This window comes from Gymnogyps californianus, chromosome Z, assembly GCF_018139145.2.
Source record: "Gymnogyps californianus isolate 813 chromosome Z, ASM1813914v2, whole genome shotgun sequence".
NCBI classification, from domain to species: domain Eukaryota; kingdom Metazoa; phylum Chordata; class Aves; order Accipitriformes; family Cathartidae; genus Gymnogyps; species Gymnogyps californianus.
In genome coordinates, this window is record NC_059500.1 from 85238474 (window position 1) to 85260725 (window position 22252).

The 22252-nt window shown below is 41.8% G+C and overlaps 1 protein-coding gene across 1 annotated transcript; it reads right to left on the bottom strand.

Moving 5' to 3' along the window:
- On the bottom strand, positions 1–17587 carry CPLX4 (complexin 4). Its single transcript, XM_050913338.1, has 3 exons — positions 17234–17587; positions 14026–14113; positions 1–228 (listed from the first exon to the last, which is right to left on the bottom strand). Exons 1-3 carry the CDS (start codon positions 17398–17400, stop codon positions 1–3), a joined length of 483 nt encoding a protein of 160 aa, XP_050769295.1. The 5' UTR covers positions 17401–17587.
- Positions 17588–22252: the final 4665 nt, after the last annotated feature.

The following is a 22252-nucleotide window of genomic DNA, read 5'->3' on the forward strand; positions in this document are numbered from 1 at the left end:
CTACATCACAGAACATTTCTGCTCAGCTGCCTGTTTCATTTCGGTGAAGGTGGCTTGTGCCTTTTCTTTGATGGCATCCATGTCCATATTCTGGATGTTCTGCAGCTGTCCCAGGATAGAGTCTTTGTCTTCTTCCTCCACCTGATCTTCTGCCACCATCTTCTGGAGGTCTTCTGGCAAACCCACATCATCTCCAGCCATCTGTATTTGATTCTCATCCAATTCACTCTGATACAAAAAGCAGAAAATAAAAACAGTACATGAGAGTATTTCTGCTACCCTAGGATCTAGCAATGAATCTCATTTTTGTTCGTCTGTTTGTTTTAGGGAGAACCAAAACATATGCACAGTTTTTTCAGTCAAAGTTTTTAGATGCAACTTGTGAATTCAGGGTCTCAGTCAGCCCCCATACAAGTGCTAAGATTTTTCAGACAATATGTCAATTATACTTCTTTGAAGGGTTTCAGTAGTGTCAGAAGTGAAGCCCTCAGTGTCACTTGCCATTTTAGAAATCTTTGCCATATGTGTTAACTGTGGCAACATGCTGATACTGCAGGAAATCCACTACAAGTGATTTGTATCCACCAAAGACATGCTGCAACATACTGCCTAGGCAGTGCGATTCGGTCGATGAAGCAATAGCTTTAGAAAAACTGTGTGGCTCCCATTCCCCTATTCATTTGTTGGTGGGTATTTTTAGGTATTGGCACTAAACTGAAGCCTTCCTGAAGAAAGATGCATTAAACTTAGGAAAGAATTACTGGAAAAAAGGTCCCCATCTTCCCCAAACCATGTCTAAACTATATCTAAGTCTTTGGTTGGCATCTCTAAGTTGTGATGAAGAGCAAGGGCTGCCTGGCACATAATCAGAGCAGTGTTGCAGTGCTGGTAAGTGGGGTAATAGGAGGACGTAGACAACAAAAGAGAGGATGGAGGTTGGGTGTGAGTCTGAGAAAGCAAAAGGAGACAGGAGAAGGAACTGGTTAAGCAATTAAAAGGGCTGAGATGCAGTAAGCAGTACACACACTTGCTTCCTGCCTGCCCGCTGAAACACTCTATCGGTGGGGCTATGTCAATTTTTCAAACAATGGCGATTTTGTTCACATTTTATGGTGGATTCTGATGGATCCAGAGCTCAGAAGAACAGGGTATTTTGACACAGTTCACACATCAAAGATAAGCATTAATGCCTCATTACATCTCCAAAATGAAGCATGACAGCAGCAAAGGCCTGATATGAATAAGCAGCAATGCTGTCAGCAGGAGGTGTTTTTGAGAGTGAGAGGGGTCTTGGGTTTGCATGAATGAATGAATGCAAGAATGAATGGAAGGACCTATATGAGCAATGTCTGTGTAGTTTCAGGCCTTAGCAAGGACAGGCAGACTGGGATGCTTGACTGCATAGCCATTATTTACTGTTATATATATTTGCACAGCTTTATGTTTGCAATAACTGTACTTCCCTTTAACCTGATTTCTCCCCATATCTCTTATGAAAATACGGAGAGGTGTATCATGATCATTACTACTATGTGGCTAAAATGGGTGAGGACATCTCTTGACCCCTTGGGTAAGGGTTGCTGCTATCAGATCTGTGGGAGCTAGAAACAATATCCCAATCAGCAGAAGTATTCTTTATTGGTTGTGTAGCAGGAAAAAATGTGTTAAGCTTTTAATCAGCAAGTGCTGGCTATCGGAGGAGTTAGCCCTTTTGAAACTCTCCCAAGTAGCAGTAGAGGATGATAAAAAAAGATACTGGGTTAATTACTGAAAAAGTTCCCCTAAGCAGACAATCACACATGTTGTTTTCTTTAGAACTATTTATAATTTAAGACATCATCACTGCACACTACTGTATATTATGTGGAGAGACGCCCATATAGCACACACAAAGGCCACTTTGGTGATATGAACACTTGTTTGGCACGTTCTTGCACCAAAGCTCCCTGTCCTACTGAAGTCTGAGATGTGATGCACAATGCAGTTTGGGGGTTCAAAGTGTTCTCTGACCAAAGAAGAACGTATTCAGATGTAGTCTAAAGCAGTACAATTCTGCCCAAGTCACCTGCCTCTACCCACTCGGCATTTAGCCTGTCCTTGAATAGACCTAGCATGAGCTTCAACAGGGTAGGGTCGCTCAACAACAAGCCAAGAAGCACATGTGTATGGCCTCTTCTCTTTCTTCTAAAATTTGACAGATCTGGTTCTGTTACTTTGATTTGAAATGGAAATGTAGGATTAAGTTTCTGATTTTACGTGTTGGGTGTTTTTTTTAAGTCTGGTGGAAATAAGTTAAAGCTTGTTTTCTCACAAGGAAAGACCAGAAGATTTTCCCACAGGATGTTCTTAAAGTCAGGCTAATGCTGCAAGTGTCCAAAACCACAGTGAGCCTGCAGCTCCAAGCACTCACTTCTGAAAGTCAGGATCAGAAATGCGGTGCTGGAAATGCATCGTGTCTGTTAGTTTCAGACAGCAGCTTGCAATCAGAGTGTGAGCAGGGTGTGCAGATCCCTACTGTCCCAGCATGCACACACGTGGGGACTGTTACTTGCCCAAGGCCAGACATGGCTCTGATGGTGACAGAGGCGCTACCCCGCATCAGAATACACTCAGCTTGGATTACAGAGAGCACCCAAAACAGCCAGACCTCATGGACAGGACAGCTGGGGCCGTCGGCTCTAACAAACTCATACAGAAAGCCCCTCTGGACCCTGGCAAACCTGCACTGGACTGGATGGCCTCTCTCCTGATGACTTTAATCTGCATAGTCTCCAGGTCTCTGCAAGTGTTCAGCCACCCTTTTAGGATCTCTGAGAATACAGAAGCAACATCTATTCTAGTAAATTAAATATGCCTGGCACTGGTCTCTTGCCCCAAGGCCAGCTGGCCTGGAACAACCCACTGCGATGCTATTGAACTCTCTCGCCCTACCAAACAGGGTGGTCCCATCTAACTGCCTATTGGGAATGCCTGTCCTAACTCCCAAACTGGCCCTGGGAACTGCTTGGGAGAGTGCCAAGGCCAAAACTGGGTCAGACACTATTCTGACAATTCAACAGCATAGGTGATAGAGTCCTAGTGCCTGGTAATATTCTTTGACCCTGATCACGCATCTGATGTAGTCAGTCTCAGATCCATTTTGTTACAGGTGCAATATAATACAGAGTTCTTTATACATACATGATACACAGGTGTAAGCAGAAAACAGACAGTCTAAACATCTGTTTATATGAAGTCTGATTGTAAACAAAAGAGATCAAAGCTCACAGACTAATCCACAGGGGAGCCAAACTGTTTTCCAGCATCACTGTGTGATGTACTGCTTTCCTTATGTCTAACTTATCCTGTCATAAAATTTACCTATGCCTATGCGCAGATATCCGTAGACAGGTGAATCCAGACCTGATCCTGTGATTCATCACCTATAATGCACCAGTTTTACATACAAAGTCAGAGTTCATCTTGCCTTGACCTGCAAGTGGGATTTTTGGTAAGCAATACAGCAACCCCATACTGACCTATGCCATCCAAGGGCTGCAGGTACCTCACAAGTAGGTACGAGGAGCCACAGGTTGGAACCATCAGCCTTCTCCCCCACAAACACCCTCTTGTGCCATCCCTACACAGGGATCACAGTTTGGAGCACGGGAAGGTGTGCGGAGGCTGCTTGACACCCCAGCTGTCAGGGCCTCGTAGGCACCCTCATGCCATTGCCCAAACTGGCTTCAATGAGAACCCCCTTACGCCCAGAGCCCAGAAACCCCATTTCAGCTCATGCCAGGCCCCCAGTCCTGCCCTAAGCTACATCACAGCTGTGCCTGTGCCAAGGTGGTCCCCTGCTGAGCCTGGCTTGTTGACTGGTTTTCCAGGAGGGACCATGCTTTGCCTTCCCTGACGATCACTGGGCTGTCGCTGGACCCTGCTGGCAGCCCCAGCTCTTCCCGCTGGGTTCAGAGCCTGCGGGACTGTGCCTGTGGGTGAGGGCACTGCTTGTGCTGGGGTCCCCCATCGCCCCAGCCTGGACCTTCTCGGGGAGCAATCCTGATCCCGCTGCCTCCTGACATCCACATTGTGACTCCGTTTTTCCACAGTGGATCCACAGCTGTTTCACTCTGGCTTATTAAGAAAACATTTAGATCAGCAAAAGAATTCTTCAAGCTTAGCAAATACTTGTTTTCAGATACTTATCTAGAGCCTGTATGCACTGACGAGCTTCTCCTGAGACAAGTTTCTTTTTCTGCCTGGTCAATGTGCATCCCCCGCGGCACAGCTAGAGGTTATGTAATGGCTGTATACAAGTAAAAAAAATCCTTTAATTCTGGAATGGCGCTATTCATTAAATCAAGTCTTAACAATATTCCCATCACAGCACAATAGAGCAAGAGCTGTTTGAGATTACATGACTACATGTCCCTTTCATGGTGAGAAGCTTTCCTTTTTAATGTCTTTAGCAGCACTTGTTATTGAAAAGACACCTGATTGCATCTGAATACTCTTTCCCTCTAAATATCAGTGAACAAAAAACATCCTGCTGTTCAGTAACTGAGTATCTTGTAGAGCACTGCCCACAGAAGTGCTTTGACTAGGGGAAGGGATCCACCTGCCTGGAGCAGATGACATAGTCCCTTCCTGAGGTGCTAGAAATTCATAGATAACAACACAACCCCCAACACTTGGACAGAAGAACGGCACTGATGTAACAATACTCTGACAGAGGCTGGTGGCATTTGAGGTGACATGGTGGATATATGTGCAGATCAGTGATGTGAAAGGGGTGGTGGGGCCCATGGGGAAAGGTTGCCATGCTGCAGACGAGGTCTTTGGACAGGTTGGATGGGCCTGTGGTCAGATGTTCCTCTCCTGCATCACAGGCACCATCACCTCAAGCCCCTGTGTTTAGACCTTGCAGAAGTTAACTGGTTACTGGATCCCAGCTCAGGAAAAAGGCAGTAAGTGAATAAAAGAGTTTGGTGTGGTTTTTTTTAATTAAAATATTTATTTATATATTCATACAATTTTTAAAAAATATTTTGTATGGAGGTGATGCATTGAATACTCCAAAGATGAAAAAGTTGTCCGTAGATCAAATGTCTCATGGCTAAAAACATCTTTCTGATGACAAACCTAAGTTGACAATTCTGTTAATAGGATTAGGTTCATTAAGGGACTGCTTTCTCTTATAAATCTGGCCCAGATAGCATGGAGCTTTAGATTTTGCACTGAAAAGGGGGCCCTGCTTAGTCCTGAATTTCATGCTTTAATTTACAGTGTGTGCTAGTGATTGATACTGGTAATATTCAGGGTTTCTATCCCATACTAGGCTACCTGAAGTTAGTTTCTTTTTTCAAAATAATTAATGCATTATCACAGAACTGAGAGCATTTTGCTGCCATAATGTTGTATTATGGAGTTGAATTTTTTTTCAGGGACATATAGCATGCATGTTAAAATTTCATTTTCTTCCTGATATATGTTTTCGTAAGAGCTGATGAAAAGAAAGCAGACCTTCAACCAAGAAATGCTATATAGGTAGACACAAATCCAGAAAAGCATAGCCTGCAAAATTTACTTGCAACTGCCGCAAATCAGCAAAGCTAAGTATATCCGTAATATCTTCTTTGCTGGCTTAGAGCTCCTGTCCTACCTTGGAGGCAAGCCTTCTACTGTTATTACTGAAATTTAGCCCCAAAGAGCACTTAGTGTATACCAAAGTCGAGATCCTGCTGGAGATGGGGCAGATGATGACCATTGCATGCTCCTGGGTGCTATGAGGTGGCAGTGCGCTCGTCGGAGGTCAGCCAAGGGTGACTGTCGAGACCCGAACACCATCTCAGAACCGAAAAAAGCACTATGGATGGGAGACTTTCAAAATCACAGAGAGACACACAGCTCCACTGACTTTTAGTTGAGAGCTGGGCACAAAAGTGTCCTGAAGCCTTTGAAACTAGCCCTTCCTGGGATTTAAAGCTGGGGCCTCACAGAGTATGGTGAGGCCGTGGGGAAATGCTGTTCAGTAGCTGGCTCAGCATATGCCTCCAAAAGGAAAACAAAGCCTAATGATATTTTACTACTCAGCTGCTAATTAAAATGCTGGTGTTTAGAGATTTAGGCCTACAATCCAATCAACCACTTAAAATCTTGTACTTCATTTTTTTGCATAATTAATCTTTCTGTAATTAAACTTGCCCTCAGGATGTGTTTTCCTCTTTCTTGTCACTATGCTGAGCACCCGTGGCCCAGAACAAATGGTATATTGCAACTGATGAATACAGAAGAGCATAGTGGATAATCTGCCCTTGCTCCTTCTACCCCTGTATGTGACACCAGTCATGCACTAACATACATGCATGCTTCTCCAGGCATATCCCTTTCTCTTCCAGATGGATATTCTGTCTGGAGGGAATCTGAAGACGTGGTGCATTTCTTTAGTCTTTTTGGTGCCAGGCTATAGCTGTGAGTGAGTGCCAACAATTCCCTAACACACCTACTGCCGGAACAAATACACACACGGAGCAGATCCTATGCTTACACCAGGCCCTGTGATCACGCGGGCCTCATGCTTTGCGCAGGCAATACGCACAGTCTCTGCATCACCGGGGACTGCACTGTCGAGCTGAAAGAGCTCACCACCTTCAATTCATCCCAGACGAGCAGGATGCATTGCGGATGATCTGTGCAGTCTGCAGGAGATACGCAGGTTTTATAACGCCTGGAAACATTAGACTACACAGTGCAGACACGCGTTTCTATAGAGGGACCTGCAGCCATAATAGTAACACCTCTAGGGAGTGAAAAAGAGGTCAAAATTCAAGTACAAGTAAGTATGTGACCTTGATAACCATCTGCAAAAGACTCACGGGCTAATAATACTTCCATTTAAAGGCGTCATTTGAATGAGAAGCTATAGGTGTAGCAATACGCCTTCATTTTTGAAGATGACAAACTGTGCCTTCAGATAATTTTAAAAGTCAAATGTCCTTACAGAGGGTTTGCTGATCTGAAATGAGTTGTTGTATAGAACTGTATTCACTTCAAATTTGCTTACGAAAGCTTTATTCAACACTGGCACATTGGGAGGGCAAGTAGAGGTTTCTCCACAGCATTTTTTCCCTTGTTCCCACCCACCCCCCCACCCCCCCCCCCCCCAGTGCCTGTCTCAAAACATTCTGCCATACTTTTTTAAGACAGCACTTCTCTTTCCAAGAAAGTCAGTTAGCAAGGTTTTGGTTGCAAAAACCATGTTTTCAAAGTTAGAAAACAAAAATACATTTTTCATCCCTGATTATGAATGAGGCCTGCCCGACTGGTTAAATACAGATGGTATAATTTTATCTAAGTCACAAGGTTGATTCACTTTTCATCCAAATTGTAATTTGCCTTCAGGGTTCAAGCAAATGATTGTTTTAAGAGTGGTGCAATTTTATGAACAGGGCACTAGAGGGCCTTTGACGGCTCAGGGTTAAAAACAGCATCGAACTAACACTGTAGAAAAAATGCATGATTTACAATTTGTGTTTACATTATATAACCACTTTCTGAGCCTAGGTGACTTTGTTAATTTGTAATTGCTTGACTGCTTCATCCTTTCCTTCTGGCATTTCTGATGTTTCAGTGGGAAATTCTTGAAACAGTTCAGCAGAGATGGTTGCAAATGTTTTAGTATTTAGTTGTGCTTGCCACAGAAAACGCATAAACATTCAATTCTATTGCTTGCAGGTTCTAAGATAGGTTTTAAAATTCCTCAGTCATATTCGCCTTTGCTCCCAAGTCATGCCAGGTAATGGAATCTAAGGCGCTAGTTGGCTCAGACCAAAACTCTGTTAGGGACTGTCAAGTAGTTTAATGATAGGGGTAATGGTACTCGAGCACTAGAGAGCATGCCCCAGCACTGACTCATTTAGGAGTTTAGATTTAGCAGTAGATTCACAGAGTACTGAGGAAACTGTACAAAACCCCCTTCACTGGCAAATGGTAGACCTTCTTAAAATGCATCCTCCACAAGGAACGCGTCACATCTGGTTCCTCCTGCCGAGCTGGAGGGATTGTACTAACCTAGGGCCAGAAGCACCACCAAAAGCCCCTGACAGGAAAGGGAACAAGTGGAACCATTAAGCCTACTGCTCACAGACAGCCAAACAACAGAAGCATCCCCACAGATCTGGATGTAGACAAAAGTGATTGAATTAATTCCCTATAAATTTATTAATTTACTTTGAGGAGAAGGAAAAGTGATAACTGGAGGAGCTATCTGAAAAGGTTCAGTGCTGTGGGAGAAGGTAGCAGAGATGATGTGTGTAGAGGTGGCTATAAAGTCAAAGATCAGTCCTTGAAGATAGTGGGAATATGTGATGGGTTTAAATAATCCGCTGGGAAAGCCCAGTTTATTGGTGGACTCTTGAATTTGGTATCTGTGGGCGAGACTCCAGAGAGCTAGGACGGGACACCTGATAAATGTTATTTTCAGACCAAGGCTGGATGAATTTGAGCAGTGCCATCACACTGCTTGAACAGCTCTCAGGGTCTCTCCTGTTAGTGAACATTACGGAAGCATTTTTCATAGTGAAACTTTCATTGATCTTAAGTCAACCTAGGATTTCTGCTTCAGTTCAAGAGTTGCATTGGGCTCTTGGTCCCAGTCTCAAAACCCCACCTCAACCAGCATAATATATTTTGGTTCATCTAAAATGCAAATTAGGTACAAGAAAACAGGGTAGATCATCTTAATGTGAAGGAAATACTTTTGAACTGAATGCCATTGACCTAAGTTCCACTAAAACACAGACAGACATTAATGAGGTAAGTTTGGACAGCAAACACAAAGCCACAGAAACCAAATCTGTAAGAAATCTTGACCAACACTTCCACTCATTTTCTCAAATTCCTTCCAGATCAAGGATAAGAAAGGATGCAAAATATCTTTGGTATCTTTAATACCTTTGGCCAGGTTAAATCCTTCCCACTCAGTTCAAAAAGGCAAGAACAAATCATTTGCATGAGGAGGTCTAATATTGCTAGTTAGGTTTGACAGAAATTTTACACACAAAAAACTGTTTCTGTAGAAAAACATCAGTGTGATATTTTACCACATCAAAATTTTGACAACATCAAAAAGCTCCAACTATTTAAAAATAACAGTTATAATTTTTTTTTTTTTTTTTTACATTCACTATTGGAAAATTTTTTCCAGAGAAGAAAAGCTTTACAAAATGGTGGGGTTTTTTTAACAGACTTGTTATAAACTTTTCATTAAAAATACTATGAATAACTTCCCAAAAAAATCCAAGAGAAAAAGTGTCTCCTTTTAAACCCTGCAAAATAGTACAATAAAAATAAATGTTTGCAAAGCTCTTTTCCTCATCTTCAACTACTCCATTGGTAACTTTGGGCCATGGACTGGCTTTTACAGCACAACTTATTTCATCCAACTAGAACCAGCATTCAGGTGAATGCTGAGCAGATAAAAACTGCAGAAAGTTTTCAGGTAATTGACGGCCAGTGAAGGACATAGCCTAGATCAGGATAACGGCAGCCTTCAGATGACTGGGCCTATCTGTGCGGCTGTGCAACCTCGCATTTTTCTTCCTGACTTTAGGATAACACATTCCTCCTGTAGGTGCTAGAAGATGTGACAGGTATTTCAGACTCGGACAATCCTTTCACAATGCTTGTGCTTTTACAAAGCTAAAATCACAAGACTTGACAGCTCCTGGGAAGACTTTTCCCTCAACTCTTCTTTGAGTTGGGTCCTAACAAGGTAGGTGCCTGCAGGCCTCGGGCTGACTCTTGGTTCCCTGCTGTTAGGTAACCTCTGTGACAGTAACCCTGAGCAATTATGAATGAAGTACCCTAGAGCATTATTAATTTGTTAGCTGGGCATATTTTGGATGTGTTGAACTCCCTGTTGATAGTTAATTTCATTACTGCTGCTTAATTAATATAGACTAAAAGGTGGCATGGGTAGTTCTCAACCTTGACTAGGGCCATCATCCCAGGATAGAAGGGTCTGGGAAATGCGAGCCATATACTGCTAGAATATTTTAATTACTCTGATATAATAATCAGACTTCTGTCTACCTGGGCTCACACTCACAGGGGCATATAGGCTCTTAATTTCCTTGAAATCCCTTGGAGTCCAGCACCTGATTACCTTTGTAGTTCTGCGCCACAGAGCAGGGACCCAGGCCTTTAGTTAAACATATCTCAGTTCATCCTATTTGGAAGCTGGGTGATACGAAAAAGGCCACCAAAACACAAAGAAGTCCATATCTTCCTGTGACCGATGAACCAGCAAGCCCCGAGCTCTGCTGACTGCAGGAGACGGAACGAAAAACACAGAGAGAGCACAGATCAGACGGTCAGAACACTGTCTGCAAAGGGAAAAGCAACCGGAGAACTCCAGATAACAGCCATTATTTCCAGGAGGCATTTGCTCAAATCATAAATTTTCAGCAAGTCACTGAAGTCATATTTGACGTAACAGTATGTGAAGGACATCTTAATGAAGCTGGAAAAATAAATCTCTTTAGAAATATTTTATAAGCAATGAAGGAGTGACCAGGCTAAGAGCAGTTTAATAGCATATAAACCACCAGCGTTCTAAGATTAGTTATTCCTGGGAGAACTCACATGACCTTTTAACAATCTATGAATAAGGAGCCTACGCAAACTTGAGTCTCCAAAGACTTTCCAGAAATAAGCTTTTTTTCACTGCCTACATACACACTCAAGTTCAGGGATGGATGCAACCCAGGTTTTAGCAGAGGGAAGGCCCTCATTGGTATCACAGGCTGTGGGAACACATGGTCTACTTGTCTGTGTCAGGGTGGAAGGAAGCAGCTCTTAAAATTTCCCCCTTTCCCGGTAAATCTACCAAGTCAACAACAGCAACTGGAGAACCCGTGTCATGGTGCAAATAGTGCAGAGTAACACAGCATATTAGGCTAAACCAAAGAAACATGAGAGATCAGAACATGAAGTCAATAAATGTTACGCACATACCTAGTAGAATAATTCAGTATGTCCAAGACACAAAGATCCTGCTCTCTTCTCAGAAGGGTCTGAACCCTATTACACAATCTCTGGAACTATGTGGATCTCTGGGAACTATGTATAACTCTGCTTAAGACAACATTGATTCTAGCAAAGACAACCCTCCAACCTGCAGTTTCTTGCTCTCCAGGAGACTTTAGTGCCTTCTGGTGCATTCATTTCATCGGTGGAGGGCTCTACAGCACCTGGTGAACCAGGTCAAAAGTTGCAAGGCCACCAAAATCCCCATCTGTTCATTCTCTCATCAGTAAGATTGAGATCACACTGTGATCTCTCCTCTTCCTTTGTCCCTCACCAGCAGCTTCCTGCACATCTTTCCTACATTTCTCCAGTTGAGGGCATCCAGCTGGCAATGACCGGGGACCCTATCCAGAAATCCAGGGCCCTCCACAGCCACACAGATTCAAGCTCAAGTTTGTGAGCACAGAATCAAAGTTCGGGTTGTTCTCCTAATTCCAGCTGCAGCATTGGAAGAACCAGGGTCTTAGGAGTGGAATACGTCTCACCTGACTTCAGCTGTCTGGTCTAAGGTAGCAACCTGGCCTCCCTCTGCGAGAGGCACGTGCCACTGGAAGGTGATCCAACTCCACCTTAAACACTAATTTGAAAGTTTGGATAGATGAGGCTAGAAGTGCTGGTCTCTTTCCATTGATGACAGAGTCCCTAAATGACTTGCTTGGGTTAAGTACTACATTTTTTAGCAGCTAAATTTAGACGAGATGGATTCTTTACCTTCCCCTATTTTAATTCATCAGAAAAGCACTGGAAAGTACTGGTCAGAAAACAAATGGTAATGACTCAGAGCTGGCAGGTGAGTACTAGTAATATAAACAAGCTCTCAAATTGCTAAGAACCACCAAATGCTTCCTTGTGGGATATAAACGAAATCTTCAAAAACGCTAACATCTTCACAGTAGTAGTAGTTCAGAGCAGATGCATGATCCAAACCCCTACATAGACTACTCTGTCCCATATTGCCTCTCTCCTGCCCGTGGAAGAGGCTTACAAAATAACACAAAAACAACTTTTCCAAGCACAGAACCCCGAGTTACTTGCTCTGTGCTGGAGCTAACAGTGCAATCCATTCTGGACAAAACTGAAAAGCACAAGTGGGCCGCAGCCACACACCACAACCAAGGGCCAGGAAGTCATGGACAGACACAAAGCCTTTCAATCCCGTGGCCCAGAGCAGAATCTCAAATTTTAGGGAGCCCCTAAATGCACAGTGGTAAAGGCCCCGATACTAATTTGCAAAAACAAGTCTTCAGTCACTTCTTCAAAATGAATGGAAAATAATATTTAATACTTAATGGACCTTCCTTCACACCCTACCACAGTTTGTTTTCTTTAACAAGTCTTTGGGGAAGGAATTTGTCCAACTTTTTTTTTTTTTTTTTTTTTTTTTGAAAACTAGAACTAATCATTTTCACCCTTATGATTTGTCATCCCTTCAGAGCATGCTAATAGATTTGAAAGGCTGGGCTGTCTGGTACAAAAGGGTTATTTCTCTTCTTCCCATCATATCATTTTTGCCCATGTATCTGCTAGCTATCTTTAGTTGTTTTCCTTCATTTCCCTTACAGAAGTCAGTTACTGATTTGTTGTTCCCTGTATATGTCTTGGAGCCTTTTCTTGAAAATGTCTTCACTGTTCCCATCTTCTGAGGTTAAATGACAGACTACATGCCTCAGTAAGTTCGGTAATTCATAATTTGAAATCCTTTAGAATTCTTGGGTAAATACCCGCTGGCCCTGGTGTACTGTACACCATTTAACAACCGCCTCCGACAACACTGAGCTGAGAAAATTACCCTGACTCACCCCCATAAAAGAGACTGTCATAGGGAAACCTATCTAGGGACCTTCATAGTGATCCTGCAGTTAAAATGAATGCAAAGAATTCACTTAATGTTTCTGCTGTGGGCTAATCTTCCCTGATTCTTTAGCAGAATCCTTCTCTGGCTCTCGCTCCCTTAGCTCACTTCAATTCCAGCCCACAGTCCTAGAAGAGATACCAGCTTTCTTCATTATAGAAACATCACCATCTTGCAACAGGAAATCATCTCTGGAATATTCAAGTTTCAAAACCTTTTTTTTTACTTTTTTTTTTTTTTAATAGGCAAGGTCTGTGAATGTTTAGTATAAGCTTAGTGCTAAAGCCTGTACTTTGATAAACCTTTGATAAACAAGAGTTCTGCAGTTAAATCCCTGAAAACGTGGAAGACGATCAGAAAATAAACAGAGGAGCAAGTCTTCCCTCTAAACCAGGAAAACACTTTAAATACAGTAGAGAGCTATCCTTGTTTGTATCCACGTGTTTTTATGTCAGGAAAATACTGTCAACCTAAATGCTAACTATGCTTTCTGTCATGATCCAGAAGCTATTGCAGCTGCTGCCTGCTTTTAACAAACCTCCAGATTTCTCTGTTGCTTGAAGCTTCTGTTGTCTATATTTTGGGTTTCCTGGGAATATTTGACAAACAGTGTCAGGAGCACTAAAGAAAAAAGAATAGACAGTTTGTTGCACTTCTTGGAAGAAGATAGTAAAAATGAGCCTTCAGAAGTTCAGCAGAACTCAAACGTACAGCTTGTAGGGGAGTTTTCAGGGACTTTGCTTATTTGCTTATAGCTTTTTTTTTTAACCGTTGCATGTTGCTAAGTTAAGAAAGTATACTAACTGTGAGACACGATCAGACCAGATACTCAACTTGCCTAGTCACCTGTTTCAGATCTGACAGTATAGAGAGGGATTACAAGAATCTTCCCATTACATTCATCTACTGAGCAGAGAAAAAAGGGTCTAAAAGAAGCAGTCACTAGGGAAAACCATGGCTCTGGCCTCCTCCATTTCTGTACTGAGCTGCAGTGGGGATCCCACTAATGAAGGCAATTTGCCATTTTCAGAATTCTGTGTTGGTAGTCAGTTTGTTTTAAAATTGGACACTGAACTAGATGAGATCATGAACTACAGGCTTACCTTAGGGAGTCTGTACTTTTCTCTCAGATGAACCCTCAGACAGGCTCGCTCTGCTTTTTTCTGTGCAAATGCTGCATCTCTTTCCATCCTGGAAATCAGAAAAAATGTTTTTGAAGTTACTAATAAAATATGGTCTTTTACACTGAACCAGTTGCTTGGCTGCAAAAAGCTACGTGCGGGAGTTATTCCCAAAGTGCTGTAACTTGTCCGAAGGCACAGAAGGAGCGGTATCAATGAAGTGATGATGCTAAGAGGCCATACTTCCTGTACCCCAAGCTTGTTCTCAGAACAGTTCCCTTTAGTCCTGTGAAGAATGAAGGATAAGCCAATACTACTTGTCTGGAGTTTGTACCTGTACTAGCTGCTATTGCTCACTATAACAATGAACAATTCCAATAAGCAGAACAGAAAAGTTACGCTTATTCCTTGCTTATTCCATTGGGGCACTTAGAGACGCAGCTGCCTGCCAATGCTCCTGTTCTACAAACACGACATTCTCATAGTATAACAACACACACACACAATGGCAGAATGGTCTTTCTGGGTCAGACCGAAAGTTTACCTATCCTAGAGTCCCTTCTCCAACAGTAGACAGTAGTGGACACTTAGAGAAAGAATTTAAGAAGAGGGTAAGCATCCTGTATCAAAACTGCCCAGCTTCCAAAAAGCAGCAGTGTGGGGTACTGGCGCTGGAAGTTGGCTCTACATCATTGTCTTCAATAGCCCTGGATGGCCTCTGTCACCTATGAATTTTCCTGGTCTTTTCTGCATCCATTTGTTGTTTCAGAACATCCTATGGCAATGAATTCCACAGCTTCTCTGTGTGGAAAAGTACTTCCTTTATCTGTGATTTTATAAAATGCTTTCATTAGATTTAAGAACTGTTCAGCACAATTTTTTGTTAGATTGCTTATGTATTTATTTGCAAAATGTGTCTCCTCAAAGATTTTTGGTAGCATTTGATAACATTCACCTTCCCCCCTCTCCCTTTAATTTTTTTTCCCGGAAGCATTGTCACGGAAATTCTATGGCAAAATTGATTTTGTTCCAGTACAGGTATTTTGTCACATAAAAGCTACTTCCAAGATGAAATGTTATTTTTCCTCTGCTTCCACAAATGAGTTTTTGGGTTTCTCTCTCTCTCTCTCTCTCTCTCTCTCTCAAAAAAAAAGTTTCACATTAACTGGAAGCCATCTTAAACATCTTTCAGCTAGTCACTGATGGGAAGATTGGAAAGAGATTTTTTGAGCCCTTCTGGCATATTTTCCCTCTCTTTCGCAACCTTCCTCTTCTGTTGCCCACTCCTTCTCCAGAGGAGCCGTTAGCAGCCATAGCCAGTATTGGGGTACGTTCCCACAGGGCAGCGCGCGCAGCATTACTACACATCCCTTTAGGTGTCCTCTGAGGCTGAGGGGCTGGAGGGGATTTTCTGCTCAGGTAGATTTGAGCTTTTCACTTGCCCTGGCATCATGAGAAGACCTGGCAAAACTCACGCAGCCAATCTCCCACCATTGCCTGGGCCCTGGTGTCTGGCCTAATCTTACACCTTTTTGTTCTGGATGATCTAATTATTCCCTGGAACATGAACCTTTGTAGGAATAGGAAACAGGTATAAGAGTAGTTGCGTGATGGTTAAGAGCCTGTGATGTACAGCACAAACTGGTGGTGCCCTCTTGCTTAAACTCTTGTGATGCTGGAAGCAAATTCTATGCGGCTGTGCTGGAGACTTGCCAGCACAAGCCACCTGTTTGTTCCTGCGTATTACGCATTTTCCTGAGAAACAGCAATCTGTGCATTTTTGTGTGTTTAATCACAAAAAAACCAACCCAAAACCCAAAACCTGAGAAGAACCCAAAGCCAGGATGGTCATGCATCAAAGGCCAGACTCTGCCTGAGTATGACTCCAGCAAGGCACCTCTACCTCTCTGATCTCCACTCTTGTACAGCTGAAAACTGGGTAAAATCCAGAGAGCCCTGAAACAGATGCTCTGCCCGTGACAAAGATTTCTGACACACATTTACATAACCACACCAGTGTGCACTGTCCTGAGCTAATTTTTTCACTTTGAAAGTCCTTCACATGTTCCTATTATAGTTCCAAACTGTACTTTCAGAAGTACTCCTGCACCAATTCCTCAATACAGTTCAGCATGTAATGTACACATGCCACACTTGAAAACATTATAGAAATATTTATTTTTCCAAGCATTTTCCCTATCCCAGGAATCCCATTTTTCTTCTCAGTCTCAATAAAGCATCTTCCTGCCAGCAGGTGGTTATTCCTCTTTTAAATATCCCTTGACAAAATGCATAGCAAAATGTTCTGTATTTTATTCAAAACCAAATGATACCTATTCAAGGTTTTATGATAGAAATGGCTGCTGGTGAATACAGACCTGGATACCTCAAATTCCGTCAGTCATTAACCTTTCACCTATAATCATCTTACATGAAGGATTTACACAACCATTATGTAATTGACCATTAGAGGAACAGATGCATTTGAGATTTAAAAGTCAATCGTTTTATTTATAATTATGCATGATTTGAACTCCTACATGTTAAGTCCTTTATTTTACTTCTGTTTTGATATTTAAACACAGCAAGTGGTAAAGATTATAATTACAGACAAAATAAAACTGAGATTTAATCAGCTGAAAAGTTCTGCTTTATTTAGTAGATTTTAGAAAAAGTAACTGAAAATGCAACTACAAAAAATAACCATCTTAAAACTTTTCTCTAGATAAATATCATCCATTTAACATAGCACTCATTACTTTTTCATGTCTGCCATAATAAATGTGGGCAAAGAAAAGATTATGTATTGAAAGTGTACTCCACATGGAGTTCTAGGAGAACAAATCATACGCATTTTAGAATTAACTCCTGCACTACAAACAGCTTTGTACCTATGGAAAAATTTGACCGCTAAAGTAACATCAACTAGGAATGAACCCAGTGAATCAAGGTGTGGAGATAGCAGGAAAGCGTAGGAGAGAGTTGCAGGATGGGGGGGGGAAGGGGGAGCATAATATTTTATCATTTCCAGTTGGTGAACTTTTATTTTGGAAAGTCTCTTTAGCAAAGATTCATCTGCTTTAAAAAAAGGGAGGAGAGCTGAATGTTTGGCTTTTTCTTGGGTTATTTTTATCTGCACAAAGTTACCAAGAATCAGCCCCATACTGATAATAAGGGAACAGGTACTCACTTCTCCTCAACCATTTGCTTTTGATATTCCTCATACTCCTCTCTGGTCATTCCTGCAGCTGCTGCTGGATCAGAAGGAGTGCTTTCTTCTTTGCTTTCTTCCCCTCCACCTCCAAGTCCCAAATTCTTTACCTGGTTGCTCAACATACTTTTCATTAGAAAGGCCATCTTCTCAAGAAAAAAGGAGCTATAAGCAAACAACTACAAGAAAGCCACACCAAACCAAAAATGTTTTCAAAACCAACAATTGTAGGCAAGAGAGTTTCTACAGCCACATCAGCTCTTCAAGGGTACAATGCTAGTGAAACGTGAATGCCAAAACCAGTTTGTCAGCCATAATCTGGATTAAAGAGTGAACTCCTTAATATCTAGAGGCAGATGGTTCAGATTACTCCAAAAAAATCATTAGATGCAGCTACCTACTTTTTATATTAATACCTTAAGCTAATTGTACACACACACACACACACACACACACATCAATTACAGTGTGCAATAGCATTTTGACTTCTTCAGTCTTGAAACTCTCAGTTTCACAGAGATGAAAACATTCCCTGGAATACAACAGATCCGAATTAAAAACCTGGTTGACTAAATGGCCATAGTAAAATCATAAAATTCGGGCTACTGAGCAGAAAACCCTTTTGGATTTACACAATCAAATGAGATTTGAAAACTGGAATTCTTCAGTAGGCAAAAAACCCAATCCTTTTAATCCATTAATATTTTATCACATTGAACAAAGTACATTGAATGATTTTTCTTCATCCACTTTTTATATGGTTGGTTTGTCTCACAGATGAATGGGGCATTACTGCTATCATTACTTTTTTTCCAAGAAAGTAATCACAAAAAAAGCAAATCACATCGTCCTACTTTTCATGCCTTAGGGTTTATTTCAACTCTTCCCCAGGCTGTCCCCATCTAGATCACCACTTTGACTGGTGCTGCATAGAATACCTAGTGGTTTTAATCTTAACCCTCAGTAAAGGAGAAATGAATTTGACTGATTCTGTATGCTGTAATACAGCCTTGATATCTTTTGTTTGTGGATTGCTTGTGTAGGTCCTCATCTTTCAAACTTTTATTCACATCATTAGCCTCACCAGGTCTATTCAGGTGAAGATTTGCAGGATCTGCTACCTAGATCATAGACTATTTTGGGAAAGAAAATAATCTGCTAGGTCTCAAAAGTTCATGATTTTGGGTTTTGAGCATTTATCCTACTACAACTGACTGTGCGTGCCTTAATGAAACATTCTGTAATTTTGATTATCTAAATGGTTCTCCCAGCACTCTCATAATTTCACTGAGAGATGGGAGGATTCCAGTTTGCCTAATGCCTTAATCTGTATTAGAGCCTTTCTAATTAAAGCAGACCTGTTACTATTAAAAAAAAAAAAAAAAAAAAAAGGCAGGACGCTCTGTAATCCTGGATTAGTGATTAAACAAGAAACTTTAAATTTCTTTTTGAAATAGAGTATCACTCAGAAGCACGAATTCCAAATCACAACAAAACCACTTGGATATACTACAAATACCTACAAAGCATTTTTCTTAAATAAAAATTTATTTTTATAATCACTGTGCACTTTCAGAACTATGCTTAAATTGCAAGAATTTGTGGGAAGAATCAACTTTTTACATCTGACCAACTCTGACCTTGATTACCAAAATTGTATTGTACTTGCCCAAATGGCTAACAGAACTGAGATCATAGACATTAGATAGCTAATCCCAATTTAAGCAGAGAATGCTGAAATTGAGCGTGCATTAGTCTGAAGTTGAATGCATAAAATTGAATAAAATTTGTCATCTAGCAAAATTTAAAAACTAAAAATCCAGCATTAAGTTTATACATGAGGTATCACTGCTCCTACCTCAGAGAGTGACTTCAAAGTGGACCTGGCAAAGTCAGTCTGACTTTCTGTTACGCCCAAAGACTTCCCTCATTCAGTTTGCTGCCTCTCTGAGGCGTTCAAAGGGCAGAACAGCTGACAGCATCCCTTATTTCCCATCGTTTTGCATTTTAGACAAGGCTGTGTTTGTTCAAGAGAGCTGACAACTAGCTAGTGCTGTGGGCCCACCGCAGGTCAGCTGTAGCTGTGCAAGCGCGATAGTTCAGTGGAATGCGGCATGACCTACGCTATTGCCGTATCATTGTGTAACTGTATCACCTTTAAGTGCTGTCCGGCTCTGCTCAAGGGTACTTTTATACCATTTTCCCAGCCTGGAGACAATATGGACAAACAGGGATGGTTCTAACCTGCAACCCTTTTGCCTTCTGCTAAAACCAAGACCTTGCTCACTTTGCTGGTGTTTGGAAAGTCCTGCAAACGGGCCTACTCTAGCATCCCTTTCGGGAGGAGGACAGTCTCTGGATGAGCACTTTGACTGCTGAGCAGTAGTGGCCCAGAACAAGACCACAAGAGCCCCTCTCTGTTATGCAGCCAACTTTAAAAGGAAGAAATGAAAATAAAGGGTTATTTCTAGAAAATTATTTGAGTTAAATACTGCTCCAAGAGCAAGCCCCTGGAAAAAAAACAATCCTTAGTTCCTGAACTACAGCCAGACTCTCATAAGTGACTTGCCCCACACTGCTCAGAACACAGTGGCTCTCAAGAGTGGGAGACAGAAAATCCTAAGTGAGGGGAGAAGGTACTTGGTCAATTCAGGCATCTCTAGAAATAGATGGTGGCTAGAGAAAGAGGGCATCACAACTCTGGATAAAAGTTTTGGTCTTGCTGACCTTCACATCCACTGCTTACAACACAAAGCTAACAACAGAAACTGGCAACGTGGACATCAGAAGCTGGAAGATCATCTTCTCGATCTGCTTCAGCTCCATAGCCAAGCTGTATCTTACACAAGTACGTGGCACAAAAGGGGCCAAGAAATACTGCATGAACCACGTACAGATCACAAAGAGGTTTTCAGCAGCTTGCAAAAACCATTGAATAGGTTAAAGTAATACATCGGCACTGTTTATGCACTGATCCTAAAATGCATGAGTTCAGTAACAGTACAGCAGGCATCACAGAAAAGCATGCTAGAAGAGAAGTTTAAGATCAGATAAATATACCTTTTGATTGTTAGCATTTTCTCTGTGCTTTGATAGCCACTTGGTTAAACGTTAGAATGCTGCCCCACAACATCACTACTTAGTGCCAAATGCCTCTCGAGTCCACTTGCAGCAGTTGGCTCATCTTTATTTAAAATTCTCCTAACTGGAACAGGGAGCACCAGTGTGTCTGTACTGTGCACTTCACAAATATGACATGCAGTGCTGATTTTTCCAGTATTAGGTCTCATAGTCTTCTCTAAGTGTATGGGAACTGTATCTGTTAAACTTTGTGCTATTGGTCTTTACTGAAGAGACGCTTCCCTAACTTTGGGCGTAAGTCTTGGCTCCAGACTTTGATCCCTATAGAAATGTTGCTAACACCACCTTCTGCCTAGAACAGATGCTTTCACAGAATCAACTGAGAAGGCAAGAAAGCTGAAAACTGGTTTGGGAAGGGATTGCTGAGAACCTGAGAGATCTTGCCCTCCAGGTCTTGAGAGAGGTCTCATGAACCTTCCTAACAGCAAAAGGCTTTCCAATGTTAGATTCAAAACCGAAGACAACAAAAAGTGCTTTAAAAGTTACTGGCCCTACTGGCACTGAAAACTGCTGAGAAACACAAAAGAGACTAGTGACGAAACTTGGGAAGACACTACATAGCTAGCTAGTGAATTGCTCACTTAATTGTGGGTTTAATCACAATTCTGTGTATACAAATAATGAACAAACACTCAGACTGATAAGGAACCAATTGCTTACAGAGTACCTAAAGCATCAAGTTTTAAGCACCTATCTTGGGTGTCAACAAGGACCAGTACCTCCAGAATAACTCCTGTTCCTGGCAGGTGCTTTAACTACTGCCTATATTGAAGTTACAAACCACTTACTACTTTTTGTTGATTACAGGGATCACAGGCTTAATGAAAACATACAGACAGCTGCTAATTAAGTACTCATGTTGCCACTTCCTTTGCTTTAAATCAACGTCCTTTCCCTCTAGCTTAAGTGAAATCAAAATTAAAGGCTCAGTTCCTGTTTCATCTGATGGAACTGGGCGATATGAAAAAAGCCTGTGTTCCATACCCAAAGAACGCAGGCATCTCCAACCCCAGAACAGAATTCAGAGTCTCGAAACAGGCAAATCACAAAGAGCAAAATCTAAAAGCCTCACAGGGAGGCCAGCACAAAAATGCTATAAGGCAGGCAAGCATCCAAACTCCCAGCCTTTTCTAGAGACTATGTTCCTAAGAGTCACAGCAGACAACTCCAACCGCATAATTCAGAAGTATCTAAGTGTTCTTTGAAAGGACCAAGACTCTCATCCCCTGCTTCATCCCTCTACAAGAGCATGTTGCCTTTTATATAAGTTGGAACATTAGATCACTTGCACAGAAAAAGAGAAATAAATATTTTAGGGCTTTCTCAGCTTGAATAGATTCAACTGAAGATTCCTCTCCTCCACCTATTAGAGAAATTGCTCCTGGCTGGGGGAAAACGATGGTCAATGAGGGAATTCTTACTCTTCCTGTGGGAGGTTACCACAGACAAACACAGTTTACTGGATAGAACAGTTAAAAACAAAACAAACCAAACCAAAAAAACCCAAGGAGACACAGACTGACTTGTTTTGGGTAGGCATGTTGTAGTCCAACAAACAGGAGCAGAGCACCCAGGTGACAGCAGTGTGGGGAATCTGAAGAACTAACTTCAGAGATATAGGCAATCTTCAGCTCAGAAAAATGAGGTACTTTGTATACTCAAAGCAGCCAGCAAGCAACTTGATTTGCTGTTAAGAGACTTAGAAGTTGGCATACTACTTTACATTTGACCCTAAGTGTCTGATACTCAAGGCAGGTCTGATGGTCTTAACACAAGCTTTTGAGCGAATCTCTTACTTTTAGGTTAGTCACTCTTGCATTAGACTGCAATGCAGAGGATATAATCCCTTCACACGGA